Genomic DNA, 27,403 nt, shown 5'->3' on the forward strand with positions numbered 1-27,403 from the left:
ACATTTTCATTTTATTGATTTACACTGCATAATGGAATGCCCTGTATTCTTCTTTACATGCAAGTTCTATAACAATTGAAATATAACTAGATATAAAAAATCATGCTTACATTAATAGATTCTCTAGATGACAGAAAATTCAAAACACAGAATTTTATGACCAGAAGGCAACTTAAAGATCAACTAAATCCCACACCCTTATTTTACAGATGAGAAAACTGAAACCAAGAGGGTTATGGGAGGCCACCAAGTCACTAGGCTGGTTGTGGCAGAGGACACATGAATTTTTATACCCCTAAATATAAGGAACCTTTCTGAGATCTTCATATTATCTGCCTCTTGACTACCTAAACAAAAAATAGAGGAGGCAGTAAAACATATATCATTTATTGATTTCCTGGGATTTACTGGAAAGAAGCAGAACATGACCTATATTTTGCAAAGTATCAAAGTAAGTATAGAAAGTAAAATGCCAATTGCTAGCATTAAAGGTTGTCAAAGAATATCATAAAGCCCTTTCTCCAATGTAAAATTCCAACAGACTACAAGATTGGCTTTTTTATTGTGAATACAAAAGATGTAGCAAATTCCCCTATGAACATTTTTCTTTGGGGTTAAAGATATCAAAGATGTTTAGGAAATATTTTCAAGTAACATGTAATTGATAGTCCACCTTGAAAACAGTGTCTTTTTTCTTTTTTTAGATAGAAGTTAACATAGATTAATCGCTTATTGTTAAGCTTTTTTAAATTTTTTCTTTCTTCTTTTTATTTTTATTTTTATTTTTTTGGAGTAAACAACACTTGATCTCATGTCATTTTCTGTGGCTTTGGAACATCTCTAAGCACTTAGGCCCTTACGGACATACAGTAATGGATGCTCACTTTACGCTGGCTCCCTTTTCCCAACTTCATTTCTTACCGACGTGCATTTTTATAAACTGCCTCACATTCTTCCTTGGAATGAGGCAGAATATTAATTAATTAATTAGGTGAAAGTCATTTTCTAGAAGCCAAGTAACTTTTTCACTTCAACCTTTACGAATAACATATTTGCCCTTTGGGGTCCGGCGGCAGCAATGAAGATTTCATTTAAAATAAAATCATTATTGAAGTTTTTTCAAATTTTATGTCACTGTTGCCATGAGTCGAGTACCCGTGTCTCAGAGTTCCCTAGCTGATTATATGTCCTCCTAGGCCCAAAGCAAAAGCACAAATTTTTTCTCTTGCCAAGAACCAGCGTTCACATGTTCTGCTTGCTTTCTGGTCAACGTGCAGAGCAGCAGTCACCAGAGTCCCAGATCTCCCTCAAGGGGCAGGGCCTGGCTCAGAGTCCGGCCTCCCTGATTGATGCTTGGTGTGCCTGAAACAGCTTCATTGTTTCTCCAACAATGCCAACGCCAATGAGAACGTTTGGATGGTGGCCCTGCCTGTGTTCAGTGAGGCGTCCACACGGTCCCCTTCTAAGGTGTGTGTGAGCTGAACACAGTGACGAGCAAAAAACCAAACCAGCCTTCTGGGCTTTTCCCTCAGCACTGACTGGGTGTCCCTCACAGCCTTGAAACAGGGATAAGTTCCCGAGTCAATAGTCAACGTCGTGATTAAAACATTGCTTCCAATTAATAGCTGTTTTCTTCCCCAGGGTGTTCATATACAGAGAAACAGACATACTCCTATACGTATATTTAGCATGAGAGAGTTTAAAGATACACACACATGCATGTTCTGAGTCCCCTCTCATAACACACCGTGCTTCATTGTAAATGGAGCATCCAGACCAAATTGTAATCATCATTTCACGTTACTATGTCCAGCCTTATTCTGTTCTCATCCTCATGAAGGGCTGGGAGATGTGGCAAAGAGTGCAGTCATGGGATGTGAAGAGGCCTTAGGAGCCTTGGCCATCTTTGTTTTCACCAGAGACGGGGTTGGGGAGAGGGCGGGGGATGCATTCACCAAATGTCACAGAACTGCTCTGCAAGCTAGCCCGGACTAGGCCCTAAAGGGGCAATGTTTGGGGGATTCCCAGTAAGGTAGAAAGCAGCAGGTCCAGAGTTTAAGAGACAAGACTCAAGTTCAAAACCTGGTGCCACCATCATGTGACCTTGGGCAGGTGACTCAGCCCCACAGGCCTCAGCAGGCTCATCAACCTAGATAGAAATGATCCTTCAGAGGGCTTTCAGGAGCTTAAATAGGGTAATATAAAACCTGAGGGGCATGTTTGAAGACCTGGTACATGGTAAGTCTTTAGTACAATTTTATCATTATTATTACTTTTGCCATCATCATTGTTGTTATGGAAATTCTCCTTTGAGTTATTACGCTTGGAAATGAGAAAAGATTTGCTTAGAAGAACTCACTTTTTCTCTTCTCCCTACGCTCACAGAGTGAGCACATGCTGCTGAATTCAGGTGGGCAATTCCCCCTCCATCGCATTCAGGGAAGTTCAAAATGGAAAACAGGAGAGAGTGCCGAGGGCCCAAGCTCTAACCCATTTGGAGTCCAGCCACCTGGGCCCCTCCATGAGTTTGGCGCCCTGCTGACAAATCTAGGCAGGGTGTGGGGGAGGTGGGGGGTATCAACAACATTTTCACAGGGAGCTGAGTGAAAATCTCCTGTGAAAATGCTCCCTCTGGTTCCCCTCCTGGTTTATTGTGAAGATAGCGGAATCACTTATGTTTCAGTTCCTGCTAAAGTGATGATAAAGAGTTTTCTGGTGGGGAAAGGGGTAGAATCAGTCCAATCTCATTCCTCTCCAGGGGGTAGCTTCGCATTCCACCCCTATTCTCCACAAAGAACACACCCATGCTGAAACTGATGGCCAGTGACCATGGTTAGTAATGCGGTTGTTTCTTTGAAATATCACCACCAACCCCACCAACTCAGTCCTTGTCTTCGCTAAGTTTTTCCAATGCCTGAAACCCGTTCCTTGCTTTCTCAACCCCCGTTGTACAAAACTGTAACATCCTTAAAGCATAAGGCTTGGCTCAGGAAATTTAAAAATAGAAAACAAATTTATCTTCAATGGTTAATGCACCTATCCCTTAAGAAAACAGATACAAAACTTTCTTTTTTCTCCTCTCCACAAAAACCAATTTGGCTGTTACCCAATGCCATTGACCTTCCTAAGACAGCAAGCTAAAATCAGTTCATTGGCACACTGGCCCTGCGCCCAGAGTGCAAGCAAATGTGCTACCAGGGGCCTGTGTGGAGCTCTCTCTGAGTAAGGAACTTTCCTTAACTTGCACAGCGGCTTCCCCCCTCCCACATAAGGAGCTGGAGCTGGGCCTGGTGGGCTGGTTATGTTTAATGTGCTTAACCGAGGAGGGAGCTCTGTAGGGACTGGGAAAAGGGAAAAAGATGGAGACCTGGTCACACCCAAGCTCTCTGAAGGGGTTTTCATGTAGCTGCAACTTATTTCTCCTTGTCCACTGATTTTACTACAAAAGTGTCCCATCACACCGGGTCTAAGAGCCTCACAAGTGGGACCTTTGCTTCTGACTAACGCATGGTTGTTCATGTGCCCAACTCACCAAAGTCAGTATTGGAAAACAGCATTATTTTCAAGATGCTTTTATATTTATAATAAAGGGTATTTCTTAAGATCATATCACAACTGCTTTGGATGTCTTGTGTTTTTTTGTCTTGTTTTTTTTTTTTTTTTTTTCTTTAAAGACTCTGAGTTTTGAGCTAAGGGCAGTTAATAGTAGCCAGTCCTGATTGGCCAACATCTGTTTCTTTAGAGGAACCTTACTTGCCAAGTAGCTGGACAGCAATACTCATTTGGTATTCATGGGAAGTACTTGCCGAACAATAATGACAATAATTGCCTCTGATTCTTGTGTTTACAACACTGCCAAAGTATCATTAGGGCCTTATTTATAGATAATAATGCTTATTAATCACAAGTATTTGAATTTTGGAATGTATTAGATTAATATTCTTTTGTACCTCAGTTCTGTACTAATGCTGTGAAAAGACATTTACTGAATGCAACTCATTGGGAATGCTTATTTTGAGCTGCAAAATAATGTGTGTAATTTGCAGGTGAAAGATAAAGAAATTACATGGCTACCTCTCAACAGCCGCCATCAAGATCAACGGCCAACATGGAGAATTAGACCCTACCTCTAAAACGAGAAAGGAAAAAAGCAAAATAAATATCCCTATAGGCTTTTTTTTTTTTTTTTTAGAAAATCTTGTAAATACTTATGCCAAGAGAAATTCCTGATAATAAGTCTATTATTCTGTTTTGCCTTAAATCTTCCATGGATGGCATCGCTTTATTGAAAAGGGTCTGGGATGAAGAATAATTAGTGATTCTGGAACAATTTCACACTGTATAAGTTTTTTAAGGCTCAATGAAAAAAAATGGTACAGGATGACTAATAGTCGTAACCAGCAAAATACAATCTTAGGCCTAAATGCCTAGTTGTTTAACATTCTTTATTCACTTACTCACTAATATCTTTGTATATGTTTAATTTCTGTACAAACATTAAAGCTATTAAGTAATTTTCTATTTTTATGTGCATCTAGAAATAGGAATCATTAAAAATTTCAAATAATTAGCACACTTTTTCTAAGGTTAATCTGGAAATACAATTTCTGTTAATATAATAAAACAACTTTTTAAATAAATAAAAACTATTACTAACCCATAGGTTTCACTTAGCTACTCTCTCTAGAAATTATAGCAAAAATGAAATCAGCAACTTTTTTTAATCTAGCACACATTTTTACTTATTCTTGGAATACTCATGCTTTACGTGTTAGAACGATACTTCAGATTATTTAATTAGATGAATATAAAATGAAGTGACATTATTTTCCAGAGATTTTCAAGAAAAGAAGAAAGTTTATTAATATAAAGTCTAGGTGCTCTTTTGAAAGTCATATTTGCAACTAGGTATATTTTTAAATGGCCTGTAATTATTGTTTACTATTGTCCTTTAGATTAAATCTAAATGATGTTCAATCTTATCTTGCTCTACCAAAAACTACTTTAAAATAGTCAACGGGCCTAATTACCACCTACAATTTTTAACCTTGTCCTTTCTTATTCTCTTTTGCCCGCCACAGAAAGTAAAGAGACTGCACCTTTCAAGCCACCAAATTACACTGAGAAAATTGTCCTCCCTAAAAAACTCTTGGAGATTTGTTCAGCAAATGTTTCCAAGTCAGAGCACACAAAGAGAATAAGATCCTAATTCAATAAATGTATAATGCTAACATTTTAATCCATTGCTAAATGTAAATAAACTTTAGTGATCCCAGTTGGACTATTTAACATTAATTGAAAGTATTTTATAATATAGCATTGTCTCCTCTCCTGGGGCAAAGTAGAAAGGTGAAAAATTACCTAATAACTTCTATCAATGTACTCAACAAAACCTGGCAAGTCATGCCCCTCAACTCCCTTTATTTAGATTTGGGGTAAATGTCTTAACCCATATAACGACCTCCACTGGAGGCCCATTCAGGTGTGCGCATCCATCTTTGTTAACACCGGTAGAATGAAAAGTCAAGCAACAGCTTATAGAATTAGTTGATATCTTACAAATTTAATCACAGATAGATAGCCAGTCCAAATTGTTCAAATTTCACTTTTTTTTTTTTTTTTTTTTTTTTTTTTTTTTTTTTTTTAGCAGCTAGAAGGGAGAGCAACAATGCCTGGATTATCCAAGTGATTAATTCAATTCTCTATTTTGCCTTCAGTAGACATCGTCTGCCTCTCTTTTTAAAAGATGCTGGTAGTTGCATGAGGAAAGGAAATAAATGTGTTTTAAGAGAGCACCAATATACCTCAGTACACTCGATGTGTGTCATTGATAATCTCTAACCACTGAGGCTGAGGACCTTCAATCCCCCTAGGGTGTCTCTCCAAGCCTTTCTAAATAGCCTTATCCAACTGCTTACAGACTTGGAGATGGGGGGAAGGAAAGAAAGAGGGGAAGGAGGGAGGGAGAGACATGGAGAGAAAGAAAGAACGAGAGAAAGAGAAAGAAAGAGAGAAAGAAAAAGAAAATGGTTAGTCATGAAACTGGAGTTTAAATTTGAGGGTATTGAAAAAAATAATTAACTACGAAAAATGGTTTGACAGAATAACTTATACTCCACCAATATCCCAGCAGTTTTCTAAGAGCCTAGTTGGATATGAAACTTGAGATCTGTCAACATTTTATAGTTGCCCTGATTTAATAAGCATTTTTCCTTCTTTTCTCTAACTGCCAAATTTTTTAATGAAATTGAATCTTGGATGCCTACATTCTGGGGAGTTTTATTTGCTATATTATAGTTCTGTCTGCTTTTAGGCCACAGAATGCCAAAGTATTTATTCTTACAAATCTTTCTACATATGTAATTTGAGTCTACTAAAATAGTCCTTTACCCACTTCATTAATTAAGTTGACAGAAAAGATTATTTTACAATTTTGTAGCAAATGACTCTTCATCCAAATTTTTGAATCAACGTTGTGCATTTTTATGTTATTTTATAGCCTATGCCTCCTCAAATCACTTCACGCCATCAGATATAAAACTTTCTAACATAAAAGACTAACTTTTGCAGTTGATCTGAAACCTCAACTAGAGTAGAATATTTTTACCTTTTTCCAAGTAATAGTTCTTGGGTTTTGTTTTGTTTTTTTAATTTTCACTTGCGGTATTTCTATCAATTTAACCTCAAACTTTTTAGGAGATTAAGAAACAAACCTCAGAAAGTAGTTAGGCTAAGCTGATTTCTATTTTCACAAGTTCATCACTAATATTTAGACACCACCAATGAGTCACTAGTCTTTTAAATACTCTGAAATCAACAAGCAATAAATCAAATGTAGGAATAAATGTCATCATAAACATCATATATGTTTTTTGTAAAGAAATATACATTTACATAAACGTGAATAAACAAACAAAATATTTTATAATTCAGTACAAATAATTCTCATTACATGAGAGAGCTCCTTTTATCATGGTCTTGCATAAAACTTCAAAATTTCATCATTTTGATTCCTTTATCAACTAGGACAAATAACACTTAAAGTATAAAATTCTGGTAGATCATTTCTTTCCATTTTCTTAACACAAATGAGCATCTGGACTCTTGCCAATGAATGCCAATGTATTCATTTTAACTGTAGTTCTTATTTTAACCAGAAAAGGCCTCTGAAAATCCAAAGATTCAAAATACCATTTCAAGGAAGCAAATAAGTAACATGGCATCCCATATTATACAAATCAAATATAATATATGCCTCAAATTCGCTTTTACATTTTGAATTATTACTAGATTACTGAATGTCTTTTAATGCATATAGAGGACCATACGATCAACTAGTTAAAAATGTTTTCTTTACAATAGAGTAGAAAATAAAACTACTGATCTCTTTCATTGCCTCTAAAATTTAATTTTTGTTCTAAGACAACAGTATGTAATGTGTGAAAAAAAAAGACAAAAAATAGGTACTCAGCTTTAGATGGAATGTTTATATTTTAAATATGCTGTCCATTTTATGTAAAACGAGTTATTTAAGTTCATATTTTAGAGGGGGTGTGTATAAAATATTAATACTACGAACCTATTATTTACTGATTTCTGTGGTGCCATCTACAGTTAGCACAATTCAGATTTCAAAACAAATTTTGAATTTTTTTCAATATGAATAAAATTCACTCACTTCTTATTTTAAGACTATCTGTTATAGAACGTATTGTTAATCATAGAAGTTTGCTATATTACACATGGGCATGTTATATGCAAATGTATTCAGTTGGGGTATGTATATATTTTGTTATGTTATGTACATAAACATCTACCCTTGTGCATATGTATATTTACATCATGTATAAATATGTGTAGTATATTACCAAACTGTACTATACTTAAGGAGGAGGAGGAGCTTCCAAGGATTGCCATACAATATTTTAGTTAACTGAGTACTGTTTCCTGTGAAAGTAATTAGGTTGTTTTTTGTTTTTTGCTTTTCACAGTCCCAAAGGTGGGTGTTTACAGACCTGGTTTAGTAATTCGCTGTTTTCCAAAAGGCTAGTTTTAAAATTTTATGTCAACATATGCTTTAAATAAATAAAAGTGATCCCTTCCTCTTCACCTTTCCCTTCTTTTAGGAAGGCCTATGGGCAAACAGCTTGATAAATAATTCAAAGAAAAGCTAAACCTTGATTCTAAAAACAAAAGCTCATCGAGTTAAACACTCACATTTTACCATTAACATTCTTTGTTAAAATTTACCTGCCTATAAATTATCTTTTGAAAAACAGTGATTGAAATTGTGTCAAGACACTAGCTGGGGAGGGCCTTTGGCAGAAGCTAGTGAGTGTGTCTAAATGTTACTTAGAACCTTTCTCTAGGACAACAGGTCCTATAAAGAATTATTCCTAACAGTAAAACCATCTAATATTAATAAATCCAAGACAGAAAAAATATATATCACAGGTATTTCCAAATTCGTGAAAATCATTAGATGCAAACAGTAGGGTAACAAGGGGACAACTAAAAGCATGTGCTCCTTTTCTTCTTAGAATCCCTCTGAATCTCAGGTTATCAAAAATACATTTTGGCAACTGGGTTCATGGTCTCAGTGAAGGAGAGGAATGTTTAACCTTTTTCTGAATTTTTCTGTCCTGTTTCCCCTTGAGAGTAGAACAAACTTGGTGGGACCAGGGAGGGAGGGAGGCCCTGGTTAATGTTTTAAGAAGGAGGAATTTAATTTGGCCCAAGTTTTCTTCTGCTAGTTGCCTTTTCTCTTATAAAGAGATCCTTGACAGCCCTTGTTTTGTATGAAATTATGGAAATCACAGACTGGGAAAGGGGAGTCATTATTTCAGAATTGAAAAGGTATGAGTGTCTTTACTCGAACCCCCTCCCCCCAAATTTCCCATCATTGGAAAGAAGCCAGTAAGTTGGAAAGGTGCCTAGGAGGGCTACAACTGGTCAGGTAAATGAAGAGAAGCCCTAAAAGTGATTTGCAATTGGTTCCTACCTCCCTCCTATCCCTCCAAAACTAAAAACAGCCTCTGCGCAGCAATTTTTAAGGCCAAGACAGAGAGAAAGCAGATACCCAAGTCCCCAAACGCGGCTTCCTGGTGCGTGAAATCCAGCCTAACGAGCAGGCTGGATGATGGACATGCCCTCGGCTAACACTGTCCCTTTCAGCCTGGCTCACGTGGGTCAGGGTGTCCATGAAAATCCCCGGACCACAAGGGGGATCTCTTTGGGAATCAGATTGGAAAGACTCAGGCGAAAGAGGAAGATGCCTGTGTAGAGAACCGAGGAGGGGGGCTGGGGTAGAATAATCAGCTCTAAGGTTGCAGATTTAGATCTCAAGGCTGAAAAGGATATGCTTCCACCAGAGCATCCTGTAGCGCCTCCTGTCCTGCCCTGCCCTGCCCTGCCCTGCGCGCGCACCGCACTCACACGTACACCCGGTCCTCGCACGCGCACACACGCACACTGTTCCCCGCCGCTCTACCCTCTAGACTGCAAGGGAAACAGCTCCTCTGGGGCGCGCTCACCGGAGGTGAGGCGACCCAGCCCGGCCCAGGCCAGCCTGGTACCCAGCGCTGGTCGCTGTCCCTGTGGGGAGGCAGCGCGGCCTTCGGGGCTTCGGAGCGCGCGGGCCCGGAACGAGGCGCGCGGCCGCTGGCACATGCGGGGACTGCCCAGCGCGGACTGGAGAAGGGGAGCGAAGGGGTGGGGAGGGGGTGACGCCGGCTGCCCACCCAGCTCCGCGCCTCCCTCTGTGGCCCTCTCTCCCTTCTTCCCCTCCCACCCTGCCGCTCCCCGCCGCGTATGGAACTCGCGTTTGGAAAAGGCACGGAGCAGGCGGGCAGCTGTGCGTGTGCGCGCCGGTGGCCTCGGACGCAGCCAGCGCGAGGACCTCGGCGCGGCGGTAGCGCCCCGGAGGGCCCTACAAGTGCCGGCCTGCAGGGGGCGCCGGCGCGCTCGCGCCCCGCGGGTTCGCCGCCGCCCCGCCTTCGCCCACCGAGGAAGGGTCGGAGGGAGGACCCGGACGGGAGCAGGTTCCCTTCGCGCCTCTCTGGAGGGTCGGCGGGGCCCTCAGGCTGGTGCTCACCCGTAGGACCGGGACGGTGTTGTCACACTTGTCACCAACGACGGCCGGCGTGGCGTCGCAAGTCCGCTTTCCAGTCTTAGCGGCTGGAGGAGGCCTCGGGGCGGCAGGGGGAGTTTGCCTCCCGGCTGGCTGGCTTCGCTAGACTCAGTCATTACTAAGGGGTTGGGAGGGGGAGCTTGTCTCTTCTCTCCTGGCAGAGCCGCGGGAGGCGTCGGAAAGTTTCCTACCACTTGAGGGACGAAGGTGGATGGATCGAGAGCCTTGTTTCCCTGCTGGGATGGCCGAATGTACCAGAAGTCTCGCTGGCGAGCAGCGCCCTCGGCTTCCCCGGCAATCATCCCAAACGCACACCCTTCCCCTGGCCGAAGGAACCCCAGGTTGCCTAGGAAACGGCCCCGCGGACCTGGTGGGCCCTAGGGTGGAGACCCGGGCGGGGTTGGGGGGTACTCGCGAATCTGCTGCGGGCGCAGCGTTGTGGTGTCTGGTCCCTGCCCAGCCGGTAGGCCGCGTCCGCCTTCCCACTCAGTGGGGCTTTGCGCCCCCACCCATGGGAGTTGCCCGTTCCGCAGCAGAGTTCGAAGGGGAAAGTGGGGGCCGCGTTCCCAGAGGAACAGAGTTCCAGACCTCTCAGGGCACTGATGGGGACTCCGTCGGACCCACGGGTTCCGCAAATACTCCAGAGGGGTTCCCAGGGCCGAAGATGCCTCCTGAGCAGACCTGAGCTTGTGAAACTCCGAATGGGTGCCCAGCTTCCTTTCTCACTTCAGAAGTTCAACTGAGCTTCGTGTAGTGTCTGTCCCCCACCCTGACCTGGACCCACCAGCCAAGCCGAGGCCAGAGGTGTGCGGATTTTTTTTAAGACCCACATCTTGTAAATGTGAGATTTTTATCAGGCAGCACAGATTACTTAAAGCGTTCCATTTCTCCGCGATCCAATTTTATTAGGATTTACTCTCATTTGTGCTCCGCTTCTCTGGGGAAATAATGCTCTGATTAATGTAATCCTGGCCCGGGATCCGCCACATGCCCCTCGACCCTCTCCCAAGAGAAGGACCCTATTTGACAAACAATAACAGAGCAGTAACTCTTGCAATCTGCCCACACCTTTGCGGGTGGCTGGGGAGAGGGTGATACACGTTCACACACCGCTTGCTAAATGCAGTGGCGAGAGGAGGGAGCAGCGTCTACATGAAGCGAACTTTTCAAGCGCAGAGCCCTGACTCCCAGGCGCGGGGGCTCACCGGGAGGGGCCCCGGCGAGAGAGCGCGTGGGTGCGTGAGTGCCTGTGTGCGCCCGCCCTTTGCTTGCTCGGGGTGTCCGCCTTTGTCCCCCGCCGCGGGCCTCCACGGTGGGATCTGCGCGCGGCCGGTGGGCAGCCCTCGACCCGGGGCGCGTCCACAGCGCCCACCCGCGGCCCCCAAACACCTCGAGAGCAGATCTTAGGGGTTAACCAGGCACCGACCTGAGGCGCCCTGCAGCTGCCGAAAGCTCGACCGGAAACCTAGAACATGGGACCCAATTCATCGGTTTTCCTCGTCCATACATGCATCCATCCATCCCTGCATGCGTACATGCATGCAATACAAATCCCGGGACGCCGGCACGGAGAGCTGCGCCTCGCCCTTGCTGCGGGCTGAGAGCGGGTACCCCCCTTCCAGCTCTTCCTCCTCCCGCGCAGCCCCGGCCCCCTCCCCGAAGGAAGAACAGCTCAATTACGAACAGGAGCCAAGGAACGAAATCCCAGGCTCAGAGGCGCCCGCCGTTGCTCCTCTGTTCCCGGTCCCTGTAGTGCAGTCCCCACCCCCACCGTCCCCAGCTCGGGGAGGGCGGGGACGCGGCGGTGCGAGGGGTCCTGCCCTGCTCCGCCGGAACAAAGCCCGCCGCAGGAGCCCGCGGCCGCGCACCGAATCAGTGACAAAGGCAAGCGGGCGGCGCCGAGCTCCAAGCCGGCGCTCCTACGGCTTGGCGGGAAGGAGGCCCAGAAGATGGGGTGCGATTTGCACCCGGATTTTCCTGGGCTGCGGCATCTCGCTCCTGTGTACCCAATGACCTGTTAGGGTGACTCAGCGTTTATCTCTTCGCCTCCCTGCTGCCCCATCTCCTCTCTTGTCCTCTTCTGTCCCCAGTCTCCTTCACCGCTCCCTGCATTTTTTAATCCACCTCACTCCTTGTACCTTACCGGCTTCTCACTTTGCCCTATTTACCTCTTTCCCTTTTTCTTTCCCATAGAAAAGCAATGCTAATTCGACTTCTGAAGGCCGCTCTAGATGTTCAAATAACAGTCTGAAAGACCTTGCTGGGCAGTGCTCAGAGAGAAAAGGGGAGTAATGGGATCCTTTTAATTTTATTATGCAAACTGTGCCCTAAATAAAATAAAACGCCGTTAGAATGGGATCTAAGGAAGCCGAGCTTAGCCCTGGGGCCCCCAAAATCGCCGGAGATTCGGGAGAAGTCGCTTCTCGTGCCCACAAATCACAGGAATGGCGGGGGCGGGGGTGAGAGGAGGACCCCGCCGCTGTGGAATGGGGACCTCAGCGCTGGAGACTCCAAAGCAAACCTTTCTGGGAAAAGTTCTCATCTTACTTTCTAACCCAGAAAAGAAATTGCTTGCCAGACCCCTCCAATATAATCATAGTATTTTCGAATTTAGGATACTTTAACAGTTAGTGTTTTTCCAAGTGAAGTTTTACTTGTTTGTTTTTGTGATGTGAATTAAAAAGTGAAGGGAACGCAGCCATTTGAACAATATATGCCTGGACTTCTAGAGGCTCTTTGCACCCTGATTTAATACTAAATTAACATTTGACGTGTATTAAATGGCACTGTAAGCCTGAGCTCCTTCCCTTGGGCTTCATTGAGTAACCAGGCTCCCTACCGAAATTTTGGGGAGAGAGGTGAGCGTTCAAAGCAACATCAGACAAGTAACTTTTAACTTGAGACTAACAAACTCCAAGCTGCCTGAAGCTACAGTGAGCAAGGTCACTTAGCTCCACCACTAAAGTGTCTGACCAGATATGTTTGTGCTGAAAGTGTATCACTGCAAACCATGGTATTTGTAGTATCAAATATCAACGAATACATTCGGCACCGTATTTTTAAAGTGAACAACAATAAACACACTTTCTTGAAAACACCCCTGAGGCTGGCCATCCAGGGCAGGCACTGGGGTGTCTTAGGGCGGACGGGGGGAAGGAGCGATATAGTGAACTGGGTGTTTCAGCATTCACTGGAGAGAAGAGACCACAGAAGCACAGTTTGAGGGGAATGCCGAAAAGAGCAGCCGTCAGCCTGACGTGCTGCATCTGCACCCAGCTTCTCAGACAATAGCTAAGTTCAAATGTCAAAAAAAAATCTAATAATAATAATAATAATAACAGAGGCGCCAAACTGCAAGAATTGTTTTCTGGGATGTATGCCGCATGAATCTCTTTTCCACCTCCAGACTACCCTGTTCCGACCCAGAAAGGCGATGCTGTATAATAATGTATGAGGAATGTTTGGCGTAAGGAGTGTCCTCAAGACTGAGAGAGCTGTTTGTTCAGTTCTGTTAGGACCACCACAACCTCAAAGAATCAAACCGTTTTTCTGATAAAGCTGAATTAATATTTCTGGGCGTTGTTTTTACACACATACAAATACACACAAAACCCACCAAGCTGACCTTGGAATATTTTTCTAGCTAAGAAATGACCAAATTTTGTTAATGAATCATCATCATCATCATCATCATCATCTCTGGTCAATCAGCCTGGCTCTATGTTACCTAGCCCTGTGAATTTAAATTTGAAGAAGAGCATTGCACTCAGTGGGGAGGCAGGGAGGGTGGTGAGGGGGCAGGCAGGAACAGTCCATCACACTGTGTCAGCTCCAGCTTCCCTGGCAATTGGTAGCTTTCATTACCAGACTTGTCAGGTGCACGCCTGCATGCAGCTCGAATGGGCAAACTGTTGGAAATGGGTTGTTTCAAAAGCATTCACTGGATTACCAACTTACTGTGCTTTCTTAGTTTATTTCCCATAATCTGAAATGCCCTGTAGTTTAAAGCTGTCCTATAAGTATCAGAAAGAAAGCTTCTTGCTTTCGGGTGAGAAATCATAATGTCTTTGAATGTATTACTCTTTGAAACCATCTAAAAACCTATGTACTTGCTCCTTTCCTGCAGATCAGACAAATCAGTTATCAAAATGATACAAAGAATTAGGGGAAGAAACACTTCAAAAAACTTAGGAAGACCAAGAAACAACTCATCCACTGCCAAGACGACAAATACTTTTTTCCACCCAAAAGCTACCGTGGAAGAGCTGTCCCCTTTGTATATAACACAGAGTATGGGTTGAGAGTATGCTTAACATTTTAATTTGTAAATGCTAATGGCAAATGTGCTTCTGAACTGCAGCGATACCAGAGCACCTTATCATTCTCAAATGGAAACAAATGAGTAAATACCCACTTTGTGTTTTGTACTTTTGACCCAGGTAATGTTCTTCATTCTCTCATTTGGCAAAAGCAATTTTGCCATCCCCAACAATTAAAAGTCTGTAGCTTTGCCCAGCACTTTGAATCTTAATTCATACCCAGCTTGATCGCTTCCACCCCCAAATCATTATAAAATGCTAAAGCCATCTCTATAATATGTCAGTTCTTGTCAAATTAACTTGTTGCTCTACCCAGATTTCTTATTTTCTGTTTCCTTTACATTAAGGAACCTAGGACTATAGATATCGTGAGGGGCAAGCATTTTATCTTTTCTGTTTATTGTTTAATTACATTTTCAAAAAAAGAAAAGTAAGTAGCAGCAAGACAGTAACAATCACAGATCTTATGAAAAGTGGCACACAAAAATTATGCTCTAAATATATATAATGATTGCCTCACCAGTGTTTTTTGCAGAATGTCAGGCTGATTTGAAAAGTTTCCTTTCTCCTTAATAATTTTTAAATGCATTCAGCAGCCCTGGGCATGCAAAGTAAGCTAGAGCTTTAAGACATTTGCCCACTTCATGTGGATCTGCCCCAGAAGTCTTTTGTCTGAAATGTCCCAAAAGCCAAAGAGAAAGCAATGTTTGGGCTCAAGTTACAATTTTCTCAATTCTCCCTGTTTTATTAGTGCGAACCTGAGAGTACCTTTCCTGACTCTAAATGTGAGAGCTTGGGGTGAAAATCACAGATTAAAATGTGTTTGAGTGTGCCCCTTTTGCTTACACTGTTCCCAGAATCTCTTGACCCTCCTAGAAAACACACCACTTAAATCCAAACTCTGACTTACTAAAGTTAGTGTCAAAGAAAAACTTCTTCCTCATTGGAACCTGGTTGACTTGGAGCTGGGTTAGAAAGAATAAGGTGTCTTTTCCTCTCTTGCATAGGAACATGAGAGCGATCACGTAATGTGGCCCTTACTAACAGGCTCTGTGACACATTCACAGGTGTGTTCGGCTACTGAACCGTGGAAGCCAGCTTCTCACTTCCAGTCACTCCGGGCTTCCCTTTCCTAGTCACGCTCTCTGAATCTCCTTGGGAAAATTCTTAATGACAAACTGACTAATTCTGAACCAGTCAGGATCTACCCTTCACTGCTTTAGGAAGTTTTCCACTATCTTTTTCGTCCTTTACCACAATAAAGTTTAGTCTTCATTGGCAGTATGTAAATATCTTTGAGGCAGAAACCTTGTGGCTCTATTGAAACTTTTCTTCAACTGGGTTAAGTAATGCACTAAAAAGTTTCAAGCCCACAGTTATCTCTAACCCGTGGCTATTTTGTATTTTCTTTTCTCTGCCAAGCCTTTCAAGGATAAATCCAAAATCTTTCTAAAACCATAAGTGGTAACAAGAATGAAAGTAGCCACTAAATATCAAATGGAGTAAAAGTGATCCTGGGCCAGCGGACTAAATCTCTAGGACCCAGAGATGCATTTAGAAGTCAAAGCATGTATCAGGTTGAAGAACTTTCATTATTTAAACAGATCATACCCTAGGATGCATTTCATTTTCTTGACTGTTAAAACAACAACAACAAAAAACCCTGAAAGGTAGCTTCTTAAGTAGCCTATTAAATCCCCTTAGTAATAATTTTCAAAAACTATTCTTGCTTTCACATCTCATTTCTGTTTTCCAGCCCAGAATACACTTCACTGAAATGGAGGAATAGTTTTTGAACTATATTTCTTTCTGGGCCATTTCACAGACATGGGCGGGTGGGGGATGGGGAAGTCATTGTCTTCATATTTTAAAATCCTGTGTTATGCAATGAATTCACTCCTCATTGTGAATATGCATGGAAAGGTAGCGGTATTTGTTCCTTTGGCAAGTTTGGAAGAGCAGATTTGCTTTTGAAACAGCTACATTTTACTCAGCACTCGCTAAGACGAGTCAGTGCGCCCCCTGCTGACAAGTCAATAGTGCTACTCCTGAGCAAAGTTTATTTTGTTCAGTAAACCGTGTCATATAAAATTAACAACAGCCAATAAAATTAGCTTATATGTTTCAACTGTAAAAGTCCAAAACAAAATAAAGCTAGTTTTAGTGGCACTAGAAATCTCTAGTTTGGCTTCTTCTCTTTGGCTGAACCAAGGTCCTTTTATCTAAAGCCCAGTGCACAAACATATAGCTTAATGTGACTAGTGTTCTTCCTTTTATTTCTTTCTCTATGGCAACCAATATGCTCTGCTCAGAAATGTTCCCCATCAAGGAAACAAATGATCTTCAGGGAGCAGCTCTATATGGCATCTGGTCCAATGGAGCACACAGAGTTAACCCCAGTCAAAAGCAACGCTGCCAAGCACGTAAACAAGGAGTGGAAAACTGGCGATCCTGAGCCCCCTCCCCAACTGAAACCTCTTCCTCTCTCGTTACAAACCGTTTCACTGATTTGGCATCAACTGTTTCCAAATAAATTACCAATTCTAAATTGCAAGGTGTTCTGTGTAAAAAAGTGCAATAAAATTCCAGCCATTGGATTCTCCCCCCTCACCATCACAGACGCAGCTTCCCTTAAAAGAACAAAACCAAGAAGCTTTTAAAATTTTCTCCGGCCTATTTCACTAAGGTAAGGCACTCAAATGGGCCTGGACTTGGCCTAGCTATGTCCTCCGGCCATGTTTATCTAATTAACTGCACCTAGCAATAACTGCACCCTCAATTTTTACAAAACCCAGGAACAGTAGCAAGGAGGGGACAAGTGAGGCTGTCAAAAATAGAAAACAAAGTGAAATCCAGTCTGCGATGCTAAAGCTCCAGCTTCCTTTGGGAATGAAGTGTAGGGATGTCCTGGTTAGTTTTGATTGATCACCCTCTTTCTGATGGGCTTTCACTACCGAGCTGGGAGGCTGCAGCTCCCCGCCTGCTCCCCAGACACAGCATTAACCAGGGGTGCCCTGACTTCCTGCCTCGCTTCCTCCTCCTCCAGCTCTCCGCCTTCCCTTTGCCAAGTCCCCCTCCTCACTCCATCCTCCTGCTCCCAGCATGCGTCCCCCCACCCCAATCCAGGCAGGCACACACAATTCAGGACATCACCACTGGCTACAGAAATAGGGTTTCTTCCCCTCTAGTCCTGATTCTCTGGCAAAAATAAAAAATCCCAATCAAGAAATATTTATATACTGCATGCTTAATAATCACTTCTTTTCCAGGGCTTCTTCCCCCTCCTCCCACCCCACCTTCACGATCAACAATTACAATGAATAGCATTTTCCCCCCACCCCTCCAGAGTAAAGTGGCTTTTGCTGTGTGGGGCTTTGGACTGAGTCCATCTTTTTATGTAATATTTTAGCAGGGTTGGATTTTTTTAACTCCCCCCCAACACATCTTCCCTTCCTTCCTTCCTTCAAACAGTTGCTCTGTGAACCCTCTCTTGTCCCAAGCAATGAAAATAAGCTCCCAAACCTACAAGAACATAAATAAATAAGCCAAAAAGGAGGGGAAAAAGAAGAGGAAAGCAGGGAAAGAAAATGAAAAAACACTTACCGAGCAAACTTCCAGGGTTAGGTTTTTAAATAAAAGGTGTTTTTTAATTTTTTTTCAAATAAGGTGACTGGGTTGGGGGTGGAGGGGAAGGCATATTCTCAACTCTCCAGCACCGATGCGTCCTTAGCCTTCCCTTCACACTGACGCCTCGAAGCCCAGCTCTCCACTAGTCTATTATTTTCACCAAAATATATGAAAATGTATGCAAATGAAAATCAGCACTAACTGTTCTCCCCTTGTTATATACTTTGGATTTTTTTTTTCCAGACAAAACAATCACACTCGCAAAGGGAGGGGGCGGATGGGGTGGGGCAGCGTGGAGGGGGGAGAGAGGCCGGGGAGCGATTCGAGAATTAAGTACGACGAAAGGGGGGGAGGAAGAAGGGGACAGACCTCTGAACAGAAGTGTATTTCTGTTATCGAGGAGCACAACGTTTTGGGGGGCTTCCCATACGCGCACACACACCCTCTTGAAAAGAAAGAAAGTGGATCTGTTTGCAGAGGCGCTATCACGTTTCATCAGGCCACCTGAGACTGCTTTTGAAAGCGTGTACTGTGAAATTCATAGCAGTAATTTAGACAAAATCCTCACTGTATATTAATGAAAGGCGGCCCCATGGCTCTGTTCCTATCCTCCCCATTCAGTGTAAACAAAACCACGAGACTCTCTCGGTTTTTGAGCCGGATCCAAGCAAAATCGGCAGGAAAGGAAAACACGGGGTGCTGGCACCGACTATTCAAACGTCTGCACCTGGAGATCTCAGATTTATTCAATGAAATCTGTGTTCCATCTTTTATATATATACATATACGCACACGTAAATATAAAAAGCAACCTTTGGGGGCCGCAGAGGAAAAAAATCCGTTCTTTTGGGGTTTGGTTACCACCGCCTTTGGTATCTATACCTTGGCAATAATGGCTTTGCTAAAACCTACCTACGATGGTATCTCACCCGGCAAGCAGGAGCTGGACAAGAGCCTACATAAATTCTACGCGTCTAGTGTTAATCTTGAGATCACACGGGGGCTGCCTGGCTGCGGCTGGGCAGGAGAACTCCTGCTTTCACTGAGTTCACTTAACTGCGCTCGGCAGAGGCACGATACAGCGGGAGAGAAAGGCAGGCCCGTTCACATTTTAATCGGAGCGCACCGGCGACCGCTCCTCGGCTGCGTCCTGGGCTGCCGCTCGGGCTCGGGACTGCCAGATGCAGGCTCTGGCTGGGGGCGGCGGGCGCAAGGCGGGCGCACCCACAGCTAGGGGTGCGGGGTGCACGCACACGCACGCTCATTAAGAGCCATGTATTTATTGAATGTCCGAGTTGGGTTAGTTCATTGGAAATCCCCGAGGAGGGCTCAATTTGCCCTTGTTTTCGTTGCCACTTTCTCTTTTTTCTTGGTTCGCTGAGGTTCCTCTGTGCAGCGTTTCCGCTTGGCCGCGTCCCCCCACCCCACCCCACCCCACCCCCGCTTCTCTCGCCTACCGGGTGCACTCCCCCTCCCATCCCCCTTAACTCTTTCAGCTGGGTTAGAGCTGAGAAAGCATTTGTCGCCGCCAGCCCCATCCACCACGCAAATCCATCTGAGACAGAAAGGAAAGAAAAAAAAGCACCACCATGCCTAAGAATAGAGAGCGAGCAAACCCCCCCACCGCTAATAACACACACACACACACACACACACACACACACACACACACGAGGAAGCGGTGGAGCAGAGAAGGGCGCGGCTAGCCGATCCCGGTTCTTTCGCCCGGCTCCTGCTGCCACGGGAATTCCTAAAGCCATTGGGGTCGAATACACTTACGATGAATCTATGGGGGAAGGTCGGACTGATTGCTTTTCAAATACATCGCACGGCTCCGCTGACCGGCACCCTCCAAACTCACAAGGGCACGCACGCTACTTGCACGAATCCCAGAGGAGGGAGGAGGGAGGAAGGGAGGGAGAGCGAAGGAGGGAGAGAGGGGGTGGAGGAGCCAGGGAGCGGCGGCAGCGAGCGGTCCGTCTCGCACGCGCGGGCACCGCGCTGGTCCTGGGCTGCAGGTTTCCCAGATGATGGCATCCGAGAACTTAAACAAAGGGGGCTGCCGCCGGCGCGCAGCGGCTGCGGAAAGTTGCGGTGGCGGATTTTCAAGGAGCGTGGCCACGACCAGAGCTCTTGGCGATGCGAGCCCCCGCTTCCCACCCCCGCCGATCAGAGAAGGGGGCCGGCTGGTGAAGGGAAGAGGAAACTTTGAAACCACTGGGGACACATCTGTCTATAGGTATTAGCTTGAATGGTACATCCGTGCCGCGCGCTTTACAAATCTCTGGCGGGGCGGGGGTAAGGGGGTGAGCAACCCGACGCGTACTAGGTGGGGTGGGCAGGTTGCTATTTTTCATGTTTCCCCCTTCGTTTTCCTTCTGATTCTCTTCCCCCCTCTCGTCCCTCCCTCCCTTTTATCTCCCCTTTCTTCCCCCCGCCCAGACCTATTGCGAACGCACAGAGCCGCCGAGGGAACGCCAACGTCTGGGCCGGACACTAAGAGTTAAGATGTGGCGGAGGGGGCGGCGGGGGAGGGGCGGGGAGGGGAAAGTGGTGAGGGGGAGGGAGGCTGGGGGACGACAGATTTCCAGCTTCTACGACGCTCTGCCTAAATTAAAAAGCAACCAATCGGAACGGCCGGAAGGGGGGCCTCGCGTCCTGAGCCAGTCATTCCGAGCCTGCCAATCACCCAGCGGGTAGCCAATCAGCGGGGGCCCTGGTGCTCGACTTCCTTGTATTTGGGAAAGTGTGGTGGTGGGTGCGCGCTCGCGGCGGAGGGTAAACATTCGACAGTCCCCGCTCTGAGAGGGAGGGACAGAGAGCGAACTGTCAGATCGGAGCGAGAGCGGGCGCCCGAGAGAGGGAGAGAGAGCGAGGGAGGGAGAGGAAAAGTGAGAGAGGGAAAGAGAGCGCGAACGAGGGCGCAGAGCGAGCTCCTGCTGCAACTCTGCTCCAGCACGGCCAGCGCCAGCGCCCGCCGTCGGTGCACTCTACGAGCCGTGCAGCGTGCCCACTGGAGTTGTTGTGTATCAAGGATCGATCCCCTATATGCACACACACACCTCCACCTCCACCAATGCACTCTTCTTCCTCCTCCTTCTCCAGACAACTGCTGGGAAAAAAATAAAACACCAACCCCAACCGTCAGCAACAAGGTAACAGAGCGATTCGACATCATTTTTTTTCCTGTTCAATTTTTTCCTTGTTATATTTGTTTCCTAATTTCTGCCCAAAAGGAAAGATGTCGCATCAGACTGTGACTGTTGCGAGGAGAATGAAAAAGGACTCTTGTTTCAGAGGCAACCAAGAGCTCCGGCAATAGCAACTTCAGAGAAATGCACCATCGCAAGAAGTTTTCCTAGGACAGAACAAAACTTGAAACGAGAGGACCAGAGGGGGAGAGCAGGAGCCAGCCTCCCCTCTCCGCACTCGCGAGCAGCCAGCAGCACCACGCCTTCAAGGACGAAAAAGTTTTACTACTCTAAGGGAAAACGAGTGAAATGTGTTCCTGAGGAGGAGAGGAGAGGAGAGGAGAGAGCGGACAAGAGAAGGAGCGGGCCAGTTGCTGGTCATCCGTAATTTGGCTAAGGAAGAAAGGAGCAGCTTATTTCTTTGTTATCTCCCGTGAAACCTTCACTTAGCAGGTGGACGGAGCCCCGCGACCGGGCAGAGTCCGGGCTCGCCCGAGGACAGGAGGAGGAGCGGGAGCCCGCGCGTCCCGGGAGAGCGCCCCGAGTGCAGGTCCCCGCCCCGCCCGGCGAGCCCCGCTGGAGCGAGCCCAGCGCGCCGGGGCTGGGGGGCGGCCACGACCCCCCCTGAAGGGGGTGGCCACGGAGCGCACCCCGAGAAGCGAGCCCCCCTCCCCAGAGCGCTGCTCCTGCGGCTGCTGCTGCTGCTGGTGACCAAGGCCGGCCGGCGACCCCCGCGCCCTGCCGAGCGGCCTTGCAGCTGCAGCCGGGGGCCGCGGCGGCGGCGGCGGCGGCGGGGGCGGAGGCGGCGGCGGAGGAGGAGGCGGCGAAGGCGGCGGGGCCGGCGGGGGCCCGGGGCGGGGGCGGGGAAGGAGGGGGGGAGGAGGCGGGAGGCGGGGGGCGCGGCGGCGGCGGCGGCGGCGGCGGCCGCGGCTGCTGCTGCGGCGGCGGCGGTGGTGGCGGCGGTGGGGTGGCGGGAGCGGAGCGGCATGGCCACGGCGGCTTCTAACCCCTACCTGCCGGGGAACAGCCTGCTCGCGGCCGGCTCTATTGTGCACTCGGACGCGGCAGGGGCCGGCGGCGGCGGGGGTGGCGGCGGCGGCGGCGGCGGGGGCGGCGCAGGGGGCGGGGGCGGCGGCATGCAGCCGGGCAGCGCCGCCGTGACCTCGGGCGCCTACCGTGGGGACCCGTCCTCTGTCAAGATGGTCCAGAGCGACTTCATGCAGGGGGCCATGGCCGCCAGCAACGGCGGCCATATGCTGAGCCACGCGCACCAGTGGGTCACAGCCCTGCCCCACGCCGCCGCCGCCGCCGCCGCTGCCGCCGCCGCCGCCGTGGAGGCGAGCTCGCCGTGGTCGGGCAGCGCCGTGGGCATGGCTGGCAGCCCCCAGCAGCCACCGCAGCCGCCGCCGCCACCGCCGCAGGGCCCCGACGTGAAGGGCGGCGCCGGGCGCGACGACCTGCACGCGGGCACAGCGCTGCACCACCGCGGGCCGCCGCACCTCGGACCCCCGCCGCCGCCCCCACACCAGGGCCACCCTGGGGGCTGGGGGGCGGCCGCCGCTGCCGCAGCCGCAGCCGCAGCCGCCGCCGCCGCCGCGCACCTCCCGTCCATGGCCGGGGGCCAGCAGCCGCCGCCGCAGAGTCTGCTCTACTCGCAGCCCGGAGGCTTCACGGTGAACGGCATGCTGAGCGCGCCACCGGGGCCCGGCGGCGGCGGCGGCGGCGCGGGCGGTGGAGCCCAGAGCTTGGTGCACCCGGGGCTGGTGCGCGGGGACACGCCAGAGCTGGCCGAGCACCATCACCACCACCACCACCACGCGCACCCTCACCCGCCGCACCCGCACCACGCGCAGGGACCCCCGCACCACGGCGGCGGCGGCGGCGGCGCGGGGCCTGGACTCAACAGCCACGACCCGCACTCGGACGAGGACACGCCGACGTCGGACGACCTGGAGCAGTTCGCCAAGCAATTCAAGCAGCGGCGCATCAAGCTGGGCTTCACGCAGGCCGACGTGGGGTTGGCGCTGGGCACACTCTACGGCAATGTGTTCTCGCAGACCACCATCTGCCGCTTCGAGGCCCTGCAGCTGAGCTTCAAGAACATGTGCAAGCTCAAGCCGCTGCTGAACAAGTGGCTGGAGGAGGCGGACTCAAGCACCGGCAGCCCCACAAGCATCGACAAGATCGCGGCGCAGGGCCGCAAGCGCAAGAAGCGGACCTCTATCGAGGTGAGCGTCAAGGGCGCGCTGGAGAGCCACTTCCTCAAGTGCCCCAAGCCCTCCGCGCAGGAGATCACCAACCTGGCCGACAGCCTGCAGCTCGAGAAGGAGGTGGTGCGGGTCTGGTTCTGCAATCGGCGCCAAAAGGAGAAGCGCATGACGCCGCCCGGGATCCAACAGCAGACGCCCGACGACGTCTACTCGCAGGTGGGCACCGTGAGCGCCGACACGCCGCCGCCTCACCACGGGCTGCAGACGAGCGTTCAGTGAAGCCAGGGCGCAGAGCGAAGAGGGCCGCCGCCGCCGCCGCCTCCGCAGCCGCCGTCAGCACCGCCGCCGCCCCCGCCGCCGCCGCCGCCGCCGCCGCCGCCGCCGCCGCGCCGACCCTGCACCTGGGCCGCTCCGGGCTCCAGCCCAGGCCCATCCGCCGCCCTCCCCTCCACCCAGAGACAGGCATGCCCGCCCTTGGAGGAGAAAACGCGGGAGAAACGGACCAAGGAGGCATTTTTGCAGTCCAAGGAAGGAGGGGCCAAAAAATAAAAAGCATAATAAACACCCAGACTGTTTTGTATACATATATAACAAACAAAACCGGAAGAGAAAAAGGGGGCGATCATGAGATCTCGTTTATACTGTGGTGGTGTTTCGTTTTTGTTTTTGTTTTTAAAGAAGGGTGAAGATGCCTGACGCACGAAAACTGCACTCGTGAGGTTTTTCCACCCTGAGATGACCTACGCGGCAGCGGTGGACAGCACCTGCCTCGTCTTCTCCTCTTTGAAAAAAAGAGAGAGAGAGAGTCCCCTTTCCTTTCACTTTCTCCCTCCAAAACAGCTGCCTAAAGAGATCCACGGAAACTTTATTTCCTGGGAGCGACCTGAGAGAAAACAGAGGCACCAGGTTCCATCAGGGGACGACACCGTGCTCTGGGACCCTGTTTTTCTTGGCCATATTAAAGTCATTTGGAAACAAATCAACTCTGAAATGGGAAGGAGGGGGGAAAAACAGTCTCCAAGAAAAAAATAATTATATTGACAGCTTCTGAAACTAACAGACTGAATAGCAAAGCCAAAAGAAAAGTATCCTCAAAGTAACCTTGGAAATAAAAGCATCGGGAAGGAGCAGAGGGAGAGGGGGAACGTCCGCTGAGGAGTGGCGAGAGGCCCCGGCCGAGTCGGGTCGCGGGCGGGCGGGCGAACTGGGAGCAGAGCGGGAGCCCAGCCAGCGAGGCCGCCGAGCCAGGCCCGGCCGCGTACCCAGGCTTTGACGGCTGCCATTCAGGGTGGACGATGCCTAAAGATTCCACCGCTAATATTTTTTTTATTAATATTTTTTATTTTTTATTTCTGGACTGACTCAGATAAAGGAATTTAGAAAGACTGAGCACCAGCCGCTGCACTTCTCTGGACTTCTCTCCTCAATCCGTTGCCAACTTTGATTGAATGGGTGCTGTGGATGTGATTATATAATACTGCCATTTCCAAGCAGTGTTTTTGGTAGGTTTTAATAAACAGACTTTTCAAAAGACGGCAATATAGAATTGTTAGATCCGTTGTTGATCTAAAAATATTTGCTTTATATTTTCATTAAATGACTTCTTTTAATATTTTATTCAGAATACTTATGAACTGCTGCAAAACGGTAATTTATTTTTCCCCAGATCTTGTATTACGTGTTTTTTTCAGACGAGCACAAATCAAAATGAAATGAAAATATGGACAGTTGTTAGGTAATAAGGGTATCTTTTGATGTGATCATTTGATTGTAATTTAATTTGAGTAGTGATTCCGTAAGAGCTGATCGAGAAAATAAATTTGTTAGAATGAAATAGTCTGTGTCTGATGCGTAAACACTGTGTGGGAAGAAAAGAGTTCTTTAAGAAATATTTTTTTACTAATGAAAATCCCTAAGTAATAGCGTTGAGGAAGTAGAGCCTGCTCCACTTAAGGTACTTTTGGAAATCTAGAGTAAAGCATAGGCATTGCTGAGACAGCTAGTATTTTAACATAGTAGTCACTCCTCGATAATCCATAAATTCACAATATTTTTCTCTCCCTTAATTTTAGTGGATGTCTTTAGTGTTTTCAAGTGAGATTGCCTAAATATTAACCCTTTTCTTGGCGATACCTGTGTTTCTTATCGAAAGATTGAACGATATCACCAGTAAAAATGAGCCAACTGGTTATTAATGGTTAATACAGCCCCTCCCCCCAAGTTCAGCTTCTTTTTTCTTCTCCTGTCCTCCTCCCAACATGTTCCTGTCTCTTTTCTCTTTTTCTCAAGACTATAGTTGTTAAGAGTCGCTTATAAGTCTTATAAAATATTTTGATATCAATTACTTCCCATCAATAACTATGTAATTAAATTTAAATTATTAAGTTTTTGGGTTTTTTCCTCCCTGTAATAAAAGAATATAGTTCTAAAATCCTGATTATGGTCCACACTGCATACCATCTGTGCAATTACCAACTCAGACTTAAGGTTCTATATTTCTGTGTTTTTGTCTCTCCCCAGTATGATTCTATATCTTCTTTACTGGTGCTGGGGGTTTTAGGTCACCTTTTACATAAACCCTTCAGAGTGGTCACATTGATCAAGTTAATGTTTCAATATTTACAATGTGGGAAAATGAAAGTGTAATGCCTCAGGTTGTGAGTACTTAAGACGCTAAAGGCTCAGCTTAGTTGAGTCCCTATATATTGTACTTAAAAGTATTTAGCAGTGGTAGAGCAACGATTTTATAGACAAATTCCCCCCAATCTCACTTAGCTGTCACTCACTTTTTTCCTCCTTCTCTCATCTTCACTCCCTCTCCCTGTGATATCAATGCAGGGGTTAAAAAACCCGGAAAACTGTGAGAGCAACAAGGAACAGTTATTTCTCCCAGACAGGCCCTGTGTCACTTTCATAAATCAAACCCAGCCAGATGGCCATGTATTGGGTTGCATTATTTTAAACACCAAATCGTACTAAAAATCACAATCATTTTGATTTGTGAAATCTGAAAAAGGCCCCATGTATTAAACAGAGAGAAGAAAAAAATGAAGACAAGAAACCACAATTTACTTTTCCTTGCCTTCTTGTTCCCTATTTCTCTTGCTGCTGTAATCCCTATGCCCAGCAAATTTACAACCTGGAGTGGGGGTGGGGGAGAAGTTCACCGTTTTGGGGGTGTCTAGAGAGGCAAGCAAAGAAGTCCTCACTGGAAAGCTGAGGACTGGTCAGGTTGTTTTTGTGTGGTGGATACTACTGGCACGTGAGATGGAATCTTGTTTTTCCTATGGGAATGGTGGTGGTTGGTTAGACAAGTAATGGGTCTATTAAAAAAATTTTAGGAGGTATCTACTTAGTTGATTTAGCTGACAACAAAAGAGCTAACATTAGATTTCACACTGTTTTCTATTAAAAAGCAAACTTTGCTGATTACTTTGGAAGAATCCCTGATTTGGGGGTAGCAGAGTAACTTTTAATTGGAGAAGCTGGGAAAGCAAACCCATTTTGTTTCATTATTTGCATTTTATAAAGTGAGCGAATGCTTGCACTCCATTTTTTTTAATCAACCCTTTGAATGTAATTACAAAATGAAATTCATGGTTGAAAAACAAAAGAGGGCAGATACAACTGAGAGGTTTTGTGCTAAGGCTTATATTGTTACACATGTAAATAATGAAAATATTGTTATATATCACCAGATCTTTTTAATGAATTTGGTCATTGTGTTCCTTTGCAGCGCAAGTGTCTTGTGCTTCGTAAAGTGCCCATTTGTTTCCTCCATTTCAATCCAACCCCCCCCCCTTCCAACCCAAAGGAAAGTGACAAAGTTCTGTTCCATCAGCCTTGCTAATCCCAAGCTAGGCCCACTTACAGTTTACAGTCTCCTGTGGCTCTTGATCAGTTGTCCAAGCCTCCGTCGCTCCCACA

At 47.0% G+C, this 27,403-nt stretch overlaps 1 protein-coding gene and 1 long non-coding RNA gene across 6 annotated transcripts in view; one reads left to right on the forward strand and one right to left on the reverse strand.

Moving 5' to 3' along the window:
• Nucleotides 1–19,992, reverse strand: part of LOC134756767 (uncharacterized) — a 47,319-nt gene extending 27,327 nt beyond the window's left edge. The window contains exon 1 of one of the 3 annotated variants that reach the window (XR_010129880.1): nucleotides 19,855–19,992. This is a non-coding gene — a long non-coding RNA (uncharacterized lncRNA). Of the gene's footprint in view, nucleotides 1–18,051; nucleotides 19,475–19,854 lie in introns of those variants that run through there. The other 2 variants (XR_010129878.1, XR_010129879.1) reach the window with 2 other exon arrangements.
• Nucleotides 19,993–20,012: 20 nt separating this feature from the next.
• Nucleotides 20,013–25,310, forward strand: POU3F3 (POU class 3 homeobox 3). Of its 3 annotated transcripts, none has more exons than XM_055378965.2 (3): nucleotides 20,013–20,314; nucleotides 20,518–21,230; nucleotides 21,312–23,844. In XM_055378965.2, the coding sequence occupies exon 3, from the start codon at nucleotides 22,253–22,255 to the stop codon at nucleotides 23,753–23,755; it is 1,503 nt and encodes a 500-aa protein (XP_055234940.1). In that variant the 5' UTR covers nucleotides 20,013–20,314; nucleotides 20,518–21,230; nucleotides 21,312–22,252; the 3' UTR covers nucleotides 23,756–23,844. The 3 variants fall into 3 exon arrangements, with proteins under 3 accessions (XP_055234940.1, XP_055234941.1, XP_030864179.1); XM_055378966.2 differs by having other exon boundaries at nucleotides 21,373–23,844; XM_031008319.3 differs by having other exon boundaries at nucleotides 20,518–25,310.
• The last annotated feature ends 2,093 nt before the right edge of the window (nucleotides 25,311–27,403 follow it).

The sequence above is a fragment of the Gorilla gorilla genome, chromosome 12, assembly GCF_029281585.2.
Source record: "Gorilla gorilla gorilla isolate KB3781 chromosome 12, NHGRI_mGorGor1-v2.1_pri, whole genome shotgun sequence".
NCBI classification, from domain to species: domain Eukaryota; kingdom Metazoa; phylum Chordata; class Mammalia; order Primates; family Hominidae; genus Gorilla; species Gorilla gorilla.